This window comes from Typopeltis vanoorti, chromosome 7 (genome assembly GCF_054136105.1).
Source record: "Typopeltis vanoorti isolate ZY-2024b chromosome 7, IOZ_Tvanoo_1.0, whole genome shotgun sequence".
Lineage (NCBI taxonomy): Eukaryota > Metazoa > Arthropoda > Arachnida > Uropygi > Thelyphonidae > Typopeltis > Typopeltis vanoorti.
Window position 1 is genome coordinate 58,416,656 of NC_143555.1, and position 16,200 is coordinate 58,432,855.

Sequence of the window (16,200 nt, forward strand, 5' to 3'; positions counted from 1 at the left end):
TCTCATTTATCTTATCACACACTTGCTTCTTTTTGTTAGCTGATCCACTCGGTAGACATTTTTGTAATCGCTCCAGCTGCCGCTTCGTCCTATCCCTCATTGCAGCTAACTCTTCATTTTTTTTTTTAATCAGTCAAACCATTCTCTCGCTCTGTACTTTTACTTTCACCATCAGCTATATCACTTTTAAACTCACTCTGTGCTATCTGGCGTTATATCACAATTTTCTACTACACCACACTTTTCTGTTGCATGCTGACTTTCATTCACTACGTCATTCTCGCTACCTGAGACACACTTCAGATCCTCGCTTTCATGGCACTTTCGGCACACTTTCCCGCTGCTATCGCTCTTAAACCAAACTCCAGCCGCTCTCGGCAAAGCTTACATTCCACAGACCTTACACTGGACGAATTCCCTTTGGTTAAATTCTTCAAACAAATACGGTGGACGCCATTGCCTTTCTTCGCTTTGGTGGCATCTATCAAGCAGTACTGCCATCAACGCCCTCCAATTAGTATGTCAAATTATGTACCCAAAGTTATAACAGTTATAACCCAAAGTTATAAGTTATAACAGTTATAATTCTTACAAAATGAATATATTATACAACTCATATCTTAATTTTGCAAATATGAAACGATATAGTGATTTAAACTGCAAAAGTAGTTTATTAGAACAGATAATTAAATACAGTACATATAATTTTAATAATCAAGTATTGTCATGATGCAGGATATCAAAGGCTATGTGTACAAACGAGCGTCAATACATTTACAGTTTGATAATATTTTCAAGGACAGGAAAGTTAAAGACCGATGTGTTTAGTTAGGTCCGCGTTACCTAGACGACGTTACCGAGACACGAGCATGCTGTTTAGCAAAAATGTTTCAAGGCGTATTATATCTAACGTTTGAGGTTTAAATCATTCTTGGGATAGAAGGAATAGATAAACCTTCGTTTCCTTGTCGGGAGCACATTGCGTCACTTCATTCTAAAACCACTTCACATATCTGCGTGCTTAACGCTTAAATGTCCCACTTCAACTTTCTTCCTGACCTATTCAGTGAATTCCTTAAAAAAAAAAAGAAAAAGAAAAAAAACTGGTTTTTCCTTTATTGAGATCTACGAAGTGAGCGTAGCTATCTTCCAAGAACAAACAGTGAAAAAGAAAAAAAATCTTCAAGGCGAGGTGCTAACACCTGTTTGGTAGAATTCTCGCCATTCATTTATTATTATATGGTTTTCAGCAACATAACTTTAATATCATACATGTAAACCCCATTTATATTATGACGGTAGCAAACCCCCATTTCTCCATTAAAAGTGGAATAATTTTAATTACAGGAAAGGTCAATGGTCAGTTCACAGCATAACTGAAAACGGAACTCACCTAAATGAGTGTCTCGGGAATTTTTTTCACTGTGTTTTTCCCCTGACACTGTTAAGGTTTTTCCGTTCTTTCACACTTAGACTTAAACCTTTTAAAGTACTGGTCAGCTGACTGAAATTTTGGTGAAGACAGCAACAAGATTAGCATCAAGCATTTAATTTAGGATTAGATTATCATTATCAAAATTAGATTATCATTACAAGTCGTGTAACAGATATTTTCTCAGTTGTAATGTTGTCAAAAAAAAAAAAAATTGAGATTGATATGAGATATTCAGAGCCTCCGGATCTCAGTCGGTTTCGACAATGTCCTTTAGTTAGAAAGACTTGGATTCGATGTCTAGGACGCAAAGAAAACCTTTATCAAGACTTTTTTTTAGGTGAGTTAGCTGGTCTCATACGGTGGTCAAGGGTTTTTTTTCCCACCCATAAACTCAGGATTTTCACACACACACACACACACACACACACACACACACACACACACACACACACACACACACACACACACACACACACACACACACACTATAAATGAAGGGTAATACCTCCCAAACATACGTTTTGGGAGATATTACCCTTCATTTATAATTGCCCATATTCAAAATCAGTATTGTTTCGAAGTATCGATATATAATTTAATACTATTACGAAGTGGTGTAGTTTATAATTAATCTTGCAGTTAATTAGGTGCAGTTATCGGTTCGTAATCGATGGTATATATCGTGTTTATATGGTGGTAAAGGTGGGTAACACATTATATATACATAAATAATAGTGTTGTAGTTATTGATATTTACAATGAGACAGCTGACATAATGAACCAAGTATATTGTGTTTGTGAAATGCGTGACTAAATTAAAGGATCACTGAGAAACTCAGCTCAGTCGAACTAAAATGAAAGGTATGGTGTTACACCTGATATCTTAGGAATATAGTATTCTCAGCTATCATGGTGTAACATGAAGAATAAATATCATAAATTAAAACCCCTGCATGAAAAATTGAATTATTTAATGGAAAATTTCTTGCATCCAGTAAAATGTATAAAACGTAAGGGTTGTTGTTAAAGTAGCTGATAAAGGAAGGAATGTATTAATATTGTAATATGACTTAAAATAAGGAATTCTAACTAAATAAGTAGCTAACAAAGGAAAGTATAGATTAATATTGTAATACGATTAAAAATGAGAGAGTTAAGTAAATAAGTAGAAATGGGTGAGTCATAAAATACGTTATGTGAGAGATTAAGTTATTAAGTAGAATTCATAGAAAAAGTTTGAAAGGGGATTAAGTCAGGCTAGCACAAGAAAAGCAAAGCTATCGCTTAGGGCCGATCCCCGGATTGAAACATTGAGACGGGCTTGCCGATCAAATGACGTTTGGTGAGAAAACGCCACCCTAATTGGACGATGATTAAAAAACAAGTAGAAGGAGGAGAAAGGAAGTAAGAAATGGTGCCGTTAGGAAAGCAGCTATAAAAGGGTTGGTAACCCCCTGGAAAAAACTCCCTTTTGGATAGTCGCTTTTGGCCTTGGAGTTTGGTTTTGGTTCCGGTGGAGTTCACGGGGTTTTCCTGAGTGGCGACAGGGGTGATATCTCCTCGTCACAACACGGAAACGAAAGTGAGCGGGATTTCGATTCCTGTTTTCCCGAGTAGGAAGCAAAGAAAAAATTGCCATAGAGTCCTAGAAAAGGAGGGATCTTCTTCGTTTCGACCTTAGTGATAACTACGCAAAGCAGAGAGCTGTAAAGAGATCGATGTCCTCGTTGCTAATAGCAGAGCAAATATATGTGTGTTAAAGTATTCCAGAGTTACGGGAAGTTATACCAGAGGTTCACTTGGAAAAGAATAAAGGCCCATACGAAAAGATCAAGAAAGGTACTGTAAATCATAACCTATGTTAGCTAGAAATTTGTCTGTGAAAAGTATCGTGATTCCAATACAGAACTGTTGAAGTTATACTAGGACTTTAGTATATGATAGAATGTGTTATGTGTAGATTGACTAGTGTTAAAGATTTGTGAATGATTAAGAGTCCTAAGGTATTTTTGCATCTCTATTATATTGCACAAGATATTTAAATGACATAATTGTGTGTTAGTGCAAATAACGGTATAATGGAATAGTGTGAATTAAGTAATTACGTATCCTAAGAATTGAATGCCTAATGTAATGTATAAAATAATTGAAATGTCACAAGTATGTGTTAGCAGTGAATGATTTGTTAATCTACTTCAGTATGAATAATCAGATAGTGTGAATTGATCTAATTTGTTCACATCAGGTGAATTTATGAATTAATGTGTATGGCGGCATAATCACAAATAGCCATATTGCTTGTAATGTTTTAATGTTAGTCTATAAGTATTTTAGTTTAGTATTTGAATTGTACCATGTTTAGAAACTTAATAAACCTTTTGTTCAATGATAAAAGAGTTGTCTGATGTTGCTAATCCAATGCACCGCTTAAAAATCATCGTACCTAATCACGCAGGAAATTTAATGTTGAGGAAAGAGTTAAGAGTCACGACTGCAATAATATTTAAATACTAAGAGATATATTCGAGATTGACGTTCTCGATGTCCCTATTCACGACAACATAAATGGTGCAGTTGATAACCACTTGAAAATATTGTACTTAGTCATGCGGAAAATTTAAGTTGAGAATAGAGTTAAATGTCACGACTGCAATAGTTACACTTTCAGATATATTTGAGTTCTTTCTCCTTATTTATGTATGTAATATCCTAAACTAAATATCCCAAAAGGCGCAGTATAAATACAAATATTGGGGGTACTACGGGGAGCAATAACTTAGATATTGGTATAAGTTTTGGTAAAATCTCGGGCATAGAAGTTAGAAGAATATAGATAAATGGAATTTGTAAGATTAGAGTAGAAATCGTAAATTGGGACACAACAATGGGGTTAGGTTCCTCTGCAACGATCTCTACAGTTCACATCGTTCGATCATTTTAATCAAACTCGGCTACAACTTTTTTTTTTCTTCTGCTGCTTAAGGTACAGTGAGAATTAAAAGTGCAGTAACATTGAAATAAGTTGAAGGCTGTGGGATAGGGAGAGAGAGAGAGAGAGAGAGAGAGAGAGAGGGGGGGATTCACTTCTTTTGGCATTTCTTTTGAAATCGGTCGAAATACTGGTGGAATATTCTTGAAATGTAGGTTGAAATATTATTACGTTACTTAAGTTCACACAGAATTTTAGCGCAATGGGGACCGTAATAGATGGAGAATAAAATAAAATACCTCAGACAGGTTGCATTTCATTTTTAACGTACTGCGACTTATTTTTATTTCTTTTCATACCTACCTCATCTATAAGAAAAATTGATATTTCATGAACTACTATCGTGTGAAAAAAAAAAATTTGAACCAGTTAAGAAAGCAGAACTTTGGCTACAATTTTAGAAGCTGTTACTTTGATTGTTATAATCGTTTAGAATGTAAAAATTCTCCTCTGAAATGCGAGTAATAACAACCTCAGCGACAACAATACGCCTAATAAAACAGTTTCCAAATTGCAGTTTAAACAAATTAAAGTAGATTTTATAAAAACTGTTTAATAAAATTATTGCAGCTATTTTATGAAGTCACATGTTTATGTTGGATCGTATTTTTGAAAACTTTGTAACCACAATTTTATGAATTAATGGTATTAATAAGTTTATTTATAACTTCTGTTTCATAAAGTGAGTTAGCCGATCTCATAAGGAGGTAGCAGGGTTTTCATCCCGCATACAGATAAATCGGCCCTTCAGAATACATGTAATTTACAGACAAAAAAAAAAAAATACTAGCTGTGGTTGGCAGTAGATGGCGCTGATGTTGTTGATTGGTAGTAGAGGTTCGGTGTTAGTGGTGGGAGAGTTGTATAATAGGTGTCCTCCCGCCATGAGTCTTCGGACTCCTTGTAGGTGTCACGAATAATAATAATAATAATAATAATAATAATAATAATAATATTTTTAGTATAAGCTTAATAGGACTAATAATGAACCGATTTTTGTTAGTTTAGAATAGTTTATTTTAGTTACAGTTTCTTGTTAAAAATAATTTTTTTTTAATTCCGGGAAATTTTAGGATTGTTCCAGTTTTAATTCCAGGGTTCCGATAGTAACAATGGAAATAGCAAGCCATAAGGTCTTCTCTGTTAAAGGCAGACGTATGTTATCTGGCGAACTTTAATAAAAATTACGAAGGTGAGGGGGTTTCCAGTTTCTTGGTAACTTTTAATTTTATAAGAGAAAGTGGTTGGGCATTTATGCCTTTCTTCTGGATATTTAACGCTGCTAGTCAGTAAAAGATCAATCTTTTTGTAATTTCATTAGTATTGTACTTTGAGCTATTAAATTCCTCCCTTAGAGAGGTTCCTCAAGATGTCTTGGAAAATTGCGGTCTGAGGCTACTGGGAAGAAAGACTATAGTCGCGATCAGTATATCAATTAGTTTTCGTAGAATGCATGTCTAATCTCTCTCTCTCTCTCTCTCTCTCACACACACACACACACACACGCACACGCAAAGATTCTGTTCTTCCGTGAACAGAAATTATGGTTTTAAAAGTAACTATAAAGTTAGAGATTAAAACTGCAATGAAATCATCTTATAGATGGGAAATAATCATTTTTGAATGATGCATATATATATATATATATACCAGAAGAAGAAAAAGAAATTAAATAGTTCATTCACTGATCCCCTCTTCCATATTAAGGTTCTCCCTTCCTTAATTTAGAATTACTAATCAGAAGAGTAGCCATTTATTAATTCCTGCGCCTATTATTTAATCTACATTTTGTAGGCTGAATTAAAGGAATTTACTGCTCGCTCTTAGAACCAGTTCTTGAATTAAAATTTGTGCAGCATACAGTTAATCCCTGGAATGTTTTTGAATGATGTTTTACATCCTTCTTGAATGCATTCATGTTGTGTCTTCTATTATGAGGACTACTTTTAAGTTAATTCTGCTCTGGATTTCAACCGTATTTCCAGAAGGCATATAAAATTTTAGATATTTTTTGCTAGTATATCATTATTTTCATTGCGTAATAATACTCAACATAGCAAGGTGACTAAACCCATTATGGAAGAATGCAGAAAATAAACTGAATGCTGAAATCAAAGAAAGTGAACGGAGATACGGCTGCTGGGATAAAAATGAAATTGGAATAATATGATGTCTTAAAATATGTATGTGTAGGCAGATGCATTGTTTCCTGTGAATAATGGCTTATAACACTTCTTAAAGACCCGTTTGGAGAAGAAGGTTTCTTGGTCAGTATTACGTGAATTAAATATCCGGTTTTGTAACAGCCATTCTTACGCAGGTAATTTCAATGACGTCATCAACTGCTGCATTTAGAATGCTGTGATAATACATGCCCCCGAGCAAGAGTATTTAACGATTGATTGTAGGCCTCTTTCGGTAATTAGACGATCTCGTACTTATTCTTCCACCATATTCAGATCAGAATCCTTGAGGCTTTTGTTAAGAGAAGAATGGAAAATATTTTACGAAATATGTGAAGATTAATCACTCAGCACTTTAATCACGAAGTGTGGAAACATAAAGGGTTCTCTGTATAGACAATCATTTCATTTACAAACCACAAAGCACAAAAATCGGCTGGTGAATCCACGCAATTTTCGAATGATAAATGTGCCAGTTTAAAATAACTCGAACGTTAACGACTACTGCAATTCATGGTTAATCATGCTTTCAAAAATATCCGCCTTCCTATTCAGTTATTTAATGATGCATGGATATATGTCTCGTGTCATTTGAAGAGTTTTGCTATGCTTCGTATATTTAGGCAGTGCACTGCGTTCATTTAACAACAGATGTTTATGTTTAGTTAACAAAAATAATTTAATTATTTCGAAATGTAAGTATTTAAGAGCCATTATTCTTTAATGGGCTTTTTTTTTTTTAATAATTGAAATGAATTTATTTTCGGAAAATATCCTTTATTATAAGAAGGAAAAAGATCTGCTGACCTCACTGGGAATGTCTCCACACCCTTTCTTCATATCACAGATCACTAGGAATGAAGTCCAAGAATAAATATACTCGTAGACGCATAGCAAAGTATTTTAGTTTTACGATTATGATTTCTCTTATGAAATATGTTTTACAATTATTTTGTGAAACACAATTCATAAAATATATAACCAGCGGTAGCATATTTACGCTAGATCAGGAGAAGAAAAGCCTTATTATAAAGGTTCGATTCTAGTCGCCGACTACCGAGAAAGTTTTTTTAGGCTTTGGTGGCGCAGACAATAGTTTAATACTTTTTGTTTATTATTGTTCTCCAGAAAGTCGACTTTATTAACACATTTACTTGGCAACATCTACCGTAGAACTCGCACTATTTCATACAGTAATACTAATTGGGATACAAGACAGCAACAGTTGTGTACTATCCCTTTGTTTCCTCTGAGCACATCTGCTAGAGATCGTACTGTCTATCCCAGTGTCTAAAAAATTAAGCAGAGAGAGAGAGAGAGAGAGAGAGAGAGCTGTCCAATCCTTTCGATCAATACATAAAAAGAGCTCGAAGATTTATTGTTTCATTCATTTTTTGTTTGTTTATGACCGTTGGATGTTTTCTACTATTGATGGATAAGAAGTGCTGCTGTATTCATTCAATGGTAATCACCTATTGTAAATATGAAGATACAATGTGTAGATATTATTATTATTATTATTATTATTATTGTTCCGGGAAACTCCAAGGAGTCGACAGACTCATCGAGGGAGGCCCTAACATGTCAAGAACAACTATTCAACATTCACACAGTATCTATCATACCTTGCCTTGAACTCATTCACGGTCGTAGCACCCACAACAGACTCTGGAAGCTTATTCCACTCATTTACCACTCTCCAAGTAAAGAACCTAGCTCTAACACCCTTGTCAACCACGCTCTTGCCCAGCTTCCATGCATGGCCCCTAGTCCTCCCACCACCAGTCATATTTTCAAAAATATCTTCTGGATCAATCTTATAAAAACCCTTCAGTAATTTGAATGTCTCAATCATATCACCCCTCCTTCGCCTATCGTCCAATTTCTGCAACCCACAAATCTTCAACCTATTCTCATAAGGTTCATTCCACAGACCTGCTATCATCTTGGTCACTCGTCTCTGGACCCTCTCCACTTCCTCCCCATCACGAAGAAACCCTGGTGCCCATAGCTGGGCACAGAAGTCCAGATGGGGTCTTATCAAGGCTCGATACAGAGGAACAACAACTTGTTCGTCTCTGCATGTTAAAGTATTTTTCAGAAGCCAAGTGATTTGGTGAGCTGTTTTAGTTACTTTTGCAATGTGCCCCCTAAACTTCAATTCCCTATCCACCAACACTCCCAAATCCCTGGCCTCATCAATCTCCTGGAGTATGGTTCCACCAGTGCGATATACTGCTGCTATTCTTTTCACCCAAAAGTGCATAAACTTACACTTTGCCACATTAAATTGACATCCATTTTTCCTAGCCCAGTCCTCCAAACTATCCAAATCATCCTGTAAAATTTTGACATCCTGTGCACTCACAATTGCTCTACCCAACTTTGCATCATCAGCAAACAAGTGAACACTTCCTCTCAGATCCTTTCCAATATCATTGATGAACAAATTGAAAAGCAGTGGTCCAAGAACAGAGCCCTGTGGCACTCCACTAGTCACAAGACGTCTTTTAGACTCCACTCCTGAATAAACCACTCTTTGATATCTCTCCTTCAACCACCCTCTTATCCATCTCACCAACCCTATATCTATACCCATCTGCTCCAGTTTACTGATTAGGGTTCCATGTGGTATCCTATCAAAGGCCTTGGCAAGGTCCAGTAGTATCACTGTAAACCCATTACCCCTATCCAGTTCAGCCGTCACTGTGTTATAAAACGTGAGCAAGTTACTGAGGCATGATATACCCTTCACAAAACCATGTTGTCCCCCATACAATATCCCATTTTCATCTATCCAATCCTGTATTCTTTTCTTGACTAATTTCTCTAAGACCTTGACAATGATTCCTGATATGCTAATCGGTCGGTAATTTACAACAACTTGCACATATGCACACGATATTTGTAAATATATTTACTGGAATGTTTATTGATATTCATGTAATTTTAATAGCTATGCCTTGCAGCCCAGCAGTCACCACACCGTACAGATAATATTCACACGGATTTGGGAATTATTTTGAGTTAGGAAACTTTTTTTAACAGCTTAGATATTTGCTTACTTTATAATACTGAATATAAATTACAAGCGTTTTCGCTATAGCATTTTTTTATAAGTTGTAACACGTGAAATTCTTCCTCGTCTTTGTTTCAAAAATAAATAGGTTCTTTTGAATGTTTCAAAACGAGTTTCAAACCGAACTCAACCACCATGAAATAATGTATATTCATTGAATGAAACAAAGATTATTTTAGTGCGTTCGTTGTAGGTCAGTCGCCATCCAGACTGACACAATTTTACACAATTTATTGTTTACACAATTATTCGTGTGTTAAGTGTGAATACGTCTCAAACAGTTTAAGAAGTTTGGATGAAAGTCTTCTTTCACTCAAACTGAAAACGAACCCTGTTCTCCCGCCTGGATACTAACCACAAAACACACACACATGAAAAAAAAAAAAAAAGCATCCTCAGTAAAAACAGGTCCTCAGTAGTACAGTGGTTAGGAAGTATCCACGCGGAGACTGGGGTTAGTTTTCCCTTTCCTGGGAGGGGAGCGTATTTTTATTTTCTTTCTTTCTTCTTCCCTCTCCGCTACGTTAAATTGCATCCATCATTTCTCCGCTTTCCACTTTCCACTAAGCCTGTGAAATGCAAAAAAAAAAAAAAAAAAGCATCTGTCTAACATCTTCTTAAAACTGCAACTGCAAACCTGCTTTCATTCTTACATTTGCCTGCATTCTCTGGAACAGCTTTCTTGATGAAGTGTTTTCCAGAAAATACAAACACCACCTTGTATTTTCTGGGAAATACAAGACCCAGCTGCTCAAGAAAATATCAATAGGCTATTTATCCCTTAAATCTTGCCTACACGTGGGCTTCAGTGTGTTGCATATTTCTTTCTTCTTGAAGTTCGTGACAGGCTAATTATGAAGTGTGTTCGCATTAAGAATATACACAGTTTTAACCACTCCTTATATCCTAGTGTGTTTTTCGGCTCCTTTTCACGATTACTAACAGAAGAAAGAAACGATCTACAAAAAACAGGTTCGATTACTCGGAGAGAGAGAGAGAGAGAGAGAAGATAACGCTGTAATTATCACATGAAGCTGTCGCCACCTTGAGATAACAGTATCTGCTTCGAATTAAGATTAGACATCTTTCAGCTGCTTTGGAAAGCACTTAATGAGAAAATGTTTTTTTTTTTTTTAATCAAGCGAATGGCAATACTAATATCATTATAGTAATACTGAAGTATTTATTTTAATGTGTTGTGAAGTGTGTTGAACTTCATTCATTACTTCCTGCTCCAAATTGGCACACTTACCCAAGTTTATTTGAGGTTCTCTAATACACAAGACAACTAAAAGGCCAATTAATCCTTGTAATAGTAGTATCAGGAAAAAAAATTCAAAATACGTACTATTAAATATACGAAGGTCAGAAGAAAAAAATCGATCAAATGACATCGTAGTATATCAGTTGAATTAGTACATTTACTCTCCGCTATTGTGTCTGTTTACCTCTGAGCTGTAGCTCTGTACTTTGTGGTCAGCTTATTCTCCTACCAAATGGTCAACTCTGCTAATGTATTTGCAAAGAAGCAGCTTGTCTCTTGAGCGGGTCAAAATTAAAGACGGCCCTTTTAAATTTGGTTAAGGAAAGGCATTACCGTATATGTAATATAATTTGTGAACCTTCAGTATTCTGTCTGTTATTCTGTTAGTCCTTTACATAATATTTGTATGTGATATTATGTGAGAACGCAGCTCATCCTGATCTGTCTTAACGAAAGACATTCCTAAACCGCCTCATTAAGAAAGGGATTTTAATGTAGTGTATATCTTTTCTGAATAAGAAAAATTATATACTACCGAATGGAGGGAGGGAGGGACGATTTTCTTTCTAATATTTATTTATTTATTTATTAGCGAAATATATTTATCACTTTAGGAGAATAGAATATTCCCTTTTTCTGGATTTAGAACTGACCTTTCTCCGGCATAGTGAAAGAAAGTCGGTTTCGCTAACAATGTTCAAGTCTAGTTATTTTAGGAAATAATAATTATTCCATTAAAAATGGTATTCTGTATAGCTATCTCAAATGCATCACAATAAGTCATATTACGTAGAAAATGCAGACCGAATTCCCATATCTTTCCCGAACTTTGAGAGGCACTGCAAATTAAAAAGCATTATACTTTGTGTCAGAACCTGCGGTGACAGCTAACCAATTGACCCTTTAAGCCGCCAGACTATCATAATGTTAAATTTTAGGAATATTCTCTGAACGACAGAATCCCATTTTTAACACTGTGTGTGTGTTTGTGTGTGTGTGTGTGTGTGTGTGTGTGTGTGTGTAAACTGTGTCATTTTGATGATTTTAAATAACTATCAGAAATCGCTCTGGCGAAAAAAAAAACAGTTCATAGTGGACCGTTTAATATGCTCTAAAATTTCTTTGTTAATTATACTGTTTTTCGGTCTCTTCTTACAAATAAACACTGAAACAATTCCTTACCTGAGCTGGACATCCTCCGACGTGCACGCAGTATTGATAAAGACGTCTCTTACATTTAAGCTCCTGTCTCCTTTGCTCCTGATGAAGATCATCTTGAGGCAAGCAGCAATCATCCTCCTTGAGAAAGAAACGAAGTTCTGCAGGAATCCAGCGATGCACTGGAAAATAGTGGTGTGTCCCTCTGACATGATCCTCTACTTTGATTATATCTAAAAACCACGAATCTCCAATTCCGAAACTGTCTCGCCACAATTCGATTTTATATGGTCGTCCGAAACCCTCACCTGAAGATGCTGGGAATGTGCACGTAGAACCTCTTTCGTGATCATTATGAAAAGTACGGTTAAGTTTAATAACTGGAGTTTTGACATCTTCTTCATCGTAAATCACCATCCACACGTTTGCATCCGTTCCTGCTCCCTTACGATCTCCTGTAGTGACATGAATAGATAGTTCGCGATCCTTCTGAGAACGATGGAAAATATTACCCATCTTGGGACGAATAATTTAAAACTTTGCAGACATCCGAGCAATTAATGCAACGACTTATCATTTCTCTTCAACGACGACATCTGAATATATATATGGATTTAGCAACTCGTTTCCTGGAGCTGCAACACAAGATGGCAATCGTACCTGTCAAGGGCCTTTCCAACAACCTTCCCGGATGTGACGGTTACAGATCTACTTCCTCCACTATCTTTGAAAGAATGTTTTATAGCAACAATACTAGAGAAAAAAAGCAAAATTCGCTGGAAACTTGTGCTGCCCTCTCTTGTGAAAAATATAAATTAATAGGAAAAAAAAAACACTAATTGTGAAGTGGTCAACAAGTAAGAATTTTTCGTAAATGGTGATATTTCCAGAATTGTCGAAAAATGTCCTAAAACATGACTTATATAAAATAAAATCTATAGGGAAAATCATCAAAAAATTCATAAAGTGAAAAGTGTATTAAAATATATAGTACGTAAGAGATGGGTAATGTCACATTTCATTTGTGACCTGGCCTTACCCCATTTCGCCAGGGGCAAAAGTATCGTCGGTGCAAGGTACCGGAATATTCAGGACCCGGATGGGAAATTAATCTGAGGCCAAGATCGAAGAAAGATTTTTGCAGTGTTTTATAAATGATAGTATATTTATTTTTCAACTTTCTTTTTTTACTATCCAGGTTATTGCTGAAAAATTAACCAGATTGATCCACCACTTAAGCGTATGTATGTGTCATCAACGTCACATACTAGAATATAGCTTTCGGGAATAGACTCAAGTGGCTAATTACTTTCGGTGATACTAGTTCGTAAGTGTGATGTAATGTCACGTGATGCTGTATTGCTAATACATGACGCTAACAGCAGACTAACCCAAGTCCTGTGTAGAAGGAATGTGTCCTGTTTGGTTGTTTATACATCATACGAGAGGGGCCTACCTCAATATTTTGCGATCAGGGCCCGTGGCAATCTCCCTTCTCTACAGCATTTACAAGTTTATTTAAGGGTCAGTTTTTAATTTTTGTGTAGATATGTAAGGTTTCGTCGTATATTTTGAATAGAAATAAATTTCTTTCTGTCATACTTAACATGTAGGACTTTATTCAGTTTTGTGTTGGGAAAGGCAGAATCTGATCTTTTAAGAGGGGGATGCAACTTTTTTCATATTATTTAGTATCAACATGCTATTAACACGTAATGGAAGTTCGCTACAAAGGTGAATGCTACTAAAATAATTGATAAATACCGACGCACAATCGGTATTTTGATGCACTGACCGCCTAGAACTATGCATTCTTGGAGTTTTTTTTAATCTGAATGAGAATGCATTTATAATCTTAATACTTCAGAATTGTAAGCTGATGACTTTCTTTTTATCATGATCATTTGAAATGTGTATTCTTTATCCTCTGCCTCCCTGTTTACAGACTGACGTCACCAATTTACCTTCGTAGAAACAGAGAGGGGTAAGATTTCTAAACTTGTAGAGAAAACATTTTTTTTTCTTTACTTCAATATGTAATTTTTTGTGATCTCATAATCAGAATGAAGAATACGATCAGCATTAACAGATAACCGTTCTATGAAGAGTTCCCGGATTGGTAGATGGCGTGCGATCAAATTATTTCATATCAGATCTTTATTTTCTCTAATGAAGGAAAATTGCAAGGCTTTGCAATTTGAAAAAAAAAAAAAAAAATAATTCAAACTAAAAACCCAAGAAGGTGACGTTAAAGGAATCAAGAGATAATGGCAAAACAATAAATGTATATTTAATAAACATACAGAAAGGGCCAATTAATCGGATACTTAATATTAGACAGTCATATTGTCTGGAGAAATACAGTGTCTATGTTTATGACAGGAGGAATATTTCTGGGATTTATTCAGACATAACCAAGGGCGACAAGTGTATAGGCACTGCGGAACTGCAGCACCCCCCAATTTTTCTCGATATATAAATACATTTATTAATTTATTTGTATTTGCTTGTAATATTTAATTTTATTATCAACAATCCTATACAATTGTCTTATTTTGTATAAAAAATAATAAAAATCCATCTTGTAAACACTTAGGAGTGCGAAGGACACCAGCAGCACTGTGTTTACCACAGTGTCATATTTCTACGCGCGCAAGCATATGCACGTCATAGTCAGATGCGAGCTATTAGCGTAATACGGTACTATCCATCGCGCAGTTCCACTGTTGTTTACATGCAGTTTGCTCCAGTAGTAGAGTGTTCGTAGTGCTTATCGTGTTTACTCCGTCTCTTTAAATATTTGGACATTACAATTAAGGGATTTAATTGTAATTTCCAAAAATTGTAAATCAATTCCTTTAATTACAATTCAAGGAATGGATTTTATTTTAAAGTAATTTTGAATTATACTAAACTGTATAATTTTATCGATAATAGACAATATTTTTTCATGAAACGAAACAAGAAGAATATATTTTATTTTTGAGTAATGTTGAATTATAGCAGACTGTATAATTTTATCGATAATAAACAATTTTCTTCGTGTTACATTTTTTTTTTAATTTTTACATAATTTTGATATTTTATCCAAACACGTATACATTGTACTTACAGTGCGTATGCATATTTTGAATATTGCAATTTATAATTCTTAGAAGCTGTTTGCTTTTCTTTCTGCATTCTCTTGTGATTTAGTCTTCATAGATCAAAATATTTTTCTCAGCATTTTTAATTTCTATTTTCTCTTGGTTCAACTGTATTCCATACTATTGCGCAGATGCTGGTCTAACATCAGTTTTGTAGATTTTTATTCTAGTTCAGCGCAGTTTTTTTTTAATTTTTACCATAATTTTGATATTTTATCCAAACACGTATACATTGTACTTACAGTGCGTATGAATATTTTGAATATTGCAATTTATAATTCTTATAAGCTGTTTGCTTTTCTTTCTGCATTCTCTTGTGATTTAGTCTTCATAGATCAAAATATTTCTCTCAGCATTTTTAATTTCTATTTTCTCTTGGTTCAACTGTATTCCATACTACTGCGCAGATGCTGGTCTAACATCAGTTTTGTAGATTTTTATTCTAGTTCAGCGCAAGAATTATGTATTTAAATACACTGTAAAAGCATGGTAGAATGGATAATCCCTCTTGCATCTTGGCTTATATTTCTGTGCTGACTCCTTCACTTGTTACGATTTAAATGTATTTAGAGGTCATTAGAAATTCATATCATCTCCTTGAAATATTTTATATTAAAAAAACACTAATTATATAACATGCCCCAGCAATAATAATAATAATAATAATTATTATTATTATTAATTTAATTTAATTATTTTAAATTAAATTACATTAAAAATATGTAAATTATTATTATCATTAATAATTAATTAATATTATTAATTATTAATAAAATATTAAAAAAATTGCTTTGTGTGGGCGTGTGAGTGATTGAGAGCTTCGTAACATAATAATGTCACATTCAGTGCGTATTGTGGGTCGGTATGATATCACTGATTAGTGACTTAGGATGGCCCAATTTTTCAACCATTTGCTGAACATGGAATCCTATCACAATGCCTCTTT

The 16,200-nt window shown here is 34.8% G+C and overlaps 2 protein-coding genes across 6 annotated transcripts in view; one reads left to right on the forward strand and one right to left on the reverse strand.

The window, feature by feature from the left end:
* LOC150104703 (allene oxide synthase-lipoxygenase protein-like) overlaps positions 1 to 12,792 on the reverse strand; it is a 104,072-nt gene extending 91,280 nt beyond the window's left edge. The window contains exon 1 of the mRNA XM_090395285.1: positions 12,133 to 12,792. Within this exon, the coding sequence (XP_090251411.1) occupies positions 12,133 to 12,624 (492 nt within the window). The 5' untranslated portion in view covers positions 12,625 to 12,792. The remainder of the gene's footprint in view (positions 1 to 12,132) is intronic.
* The window catches only part of LOC150104704 (uncharacterized), a 352,800-nt gene that overhangs the window by 76,092 nt on the left and 260,508 nt on the right, over positions 1 to 16,200 (forward strand). The gene's annotated exons all lie outside the window — the stretch shown is intronic.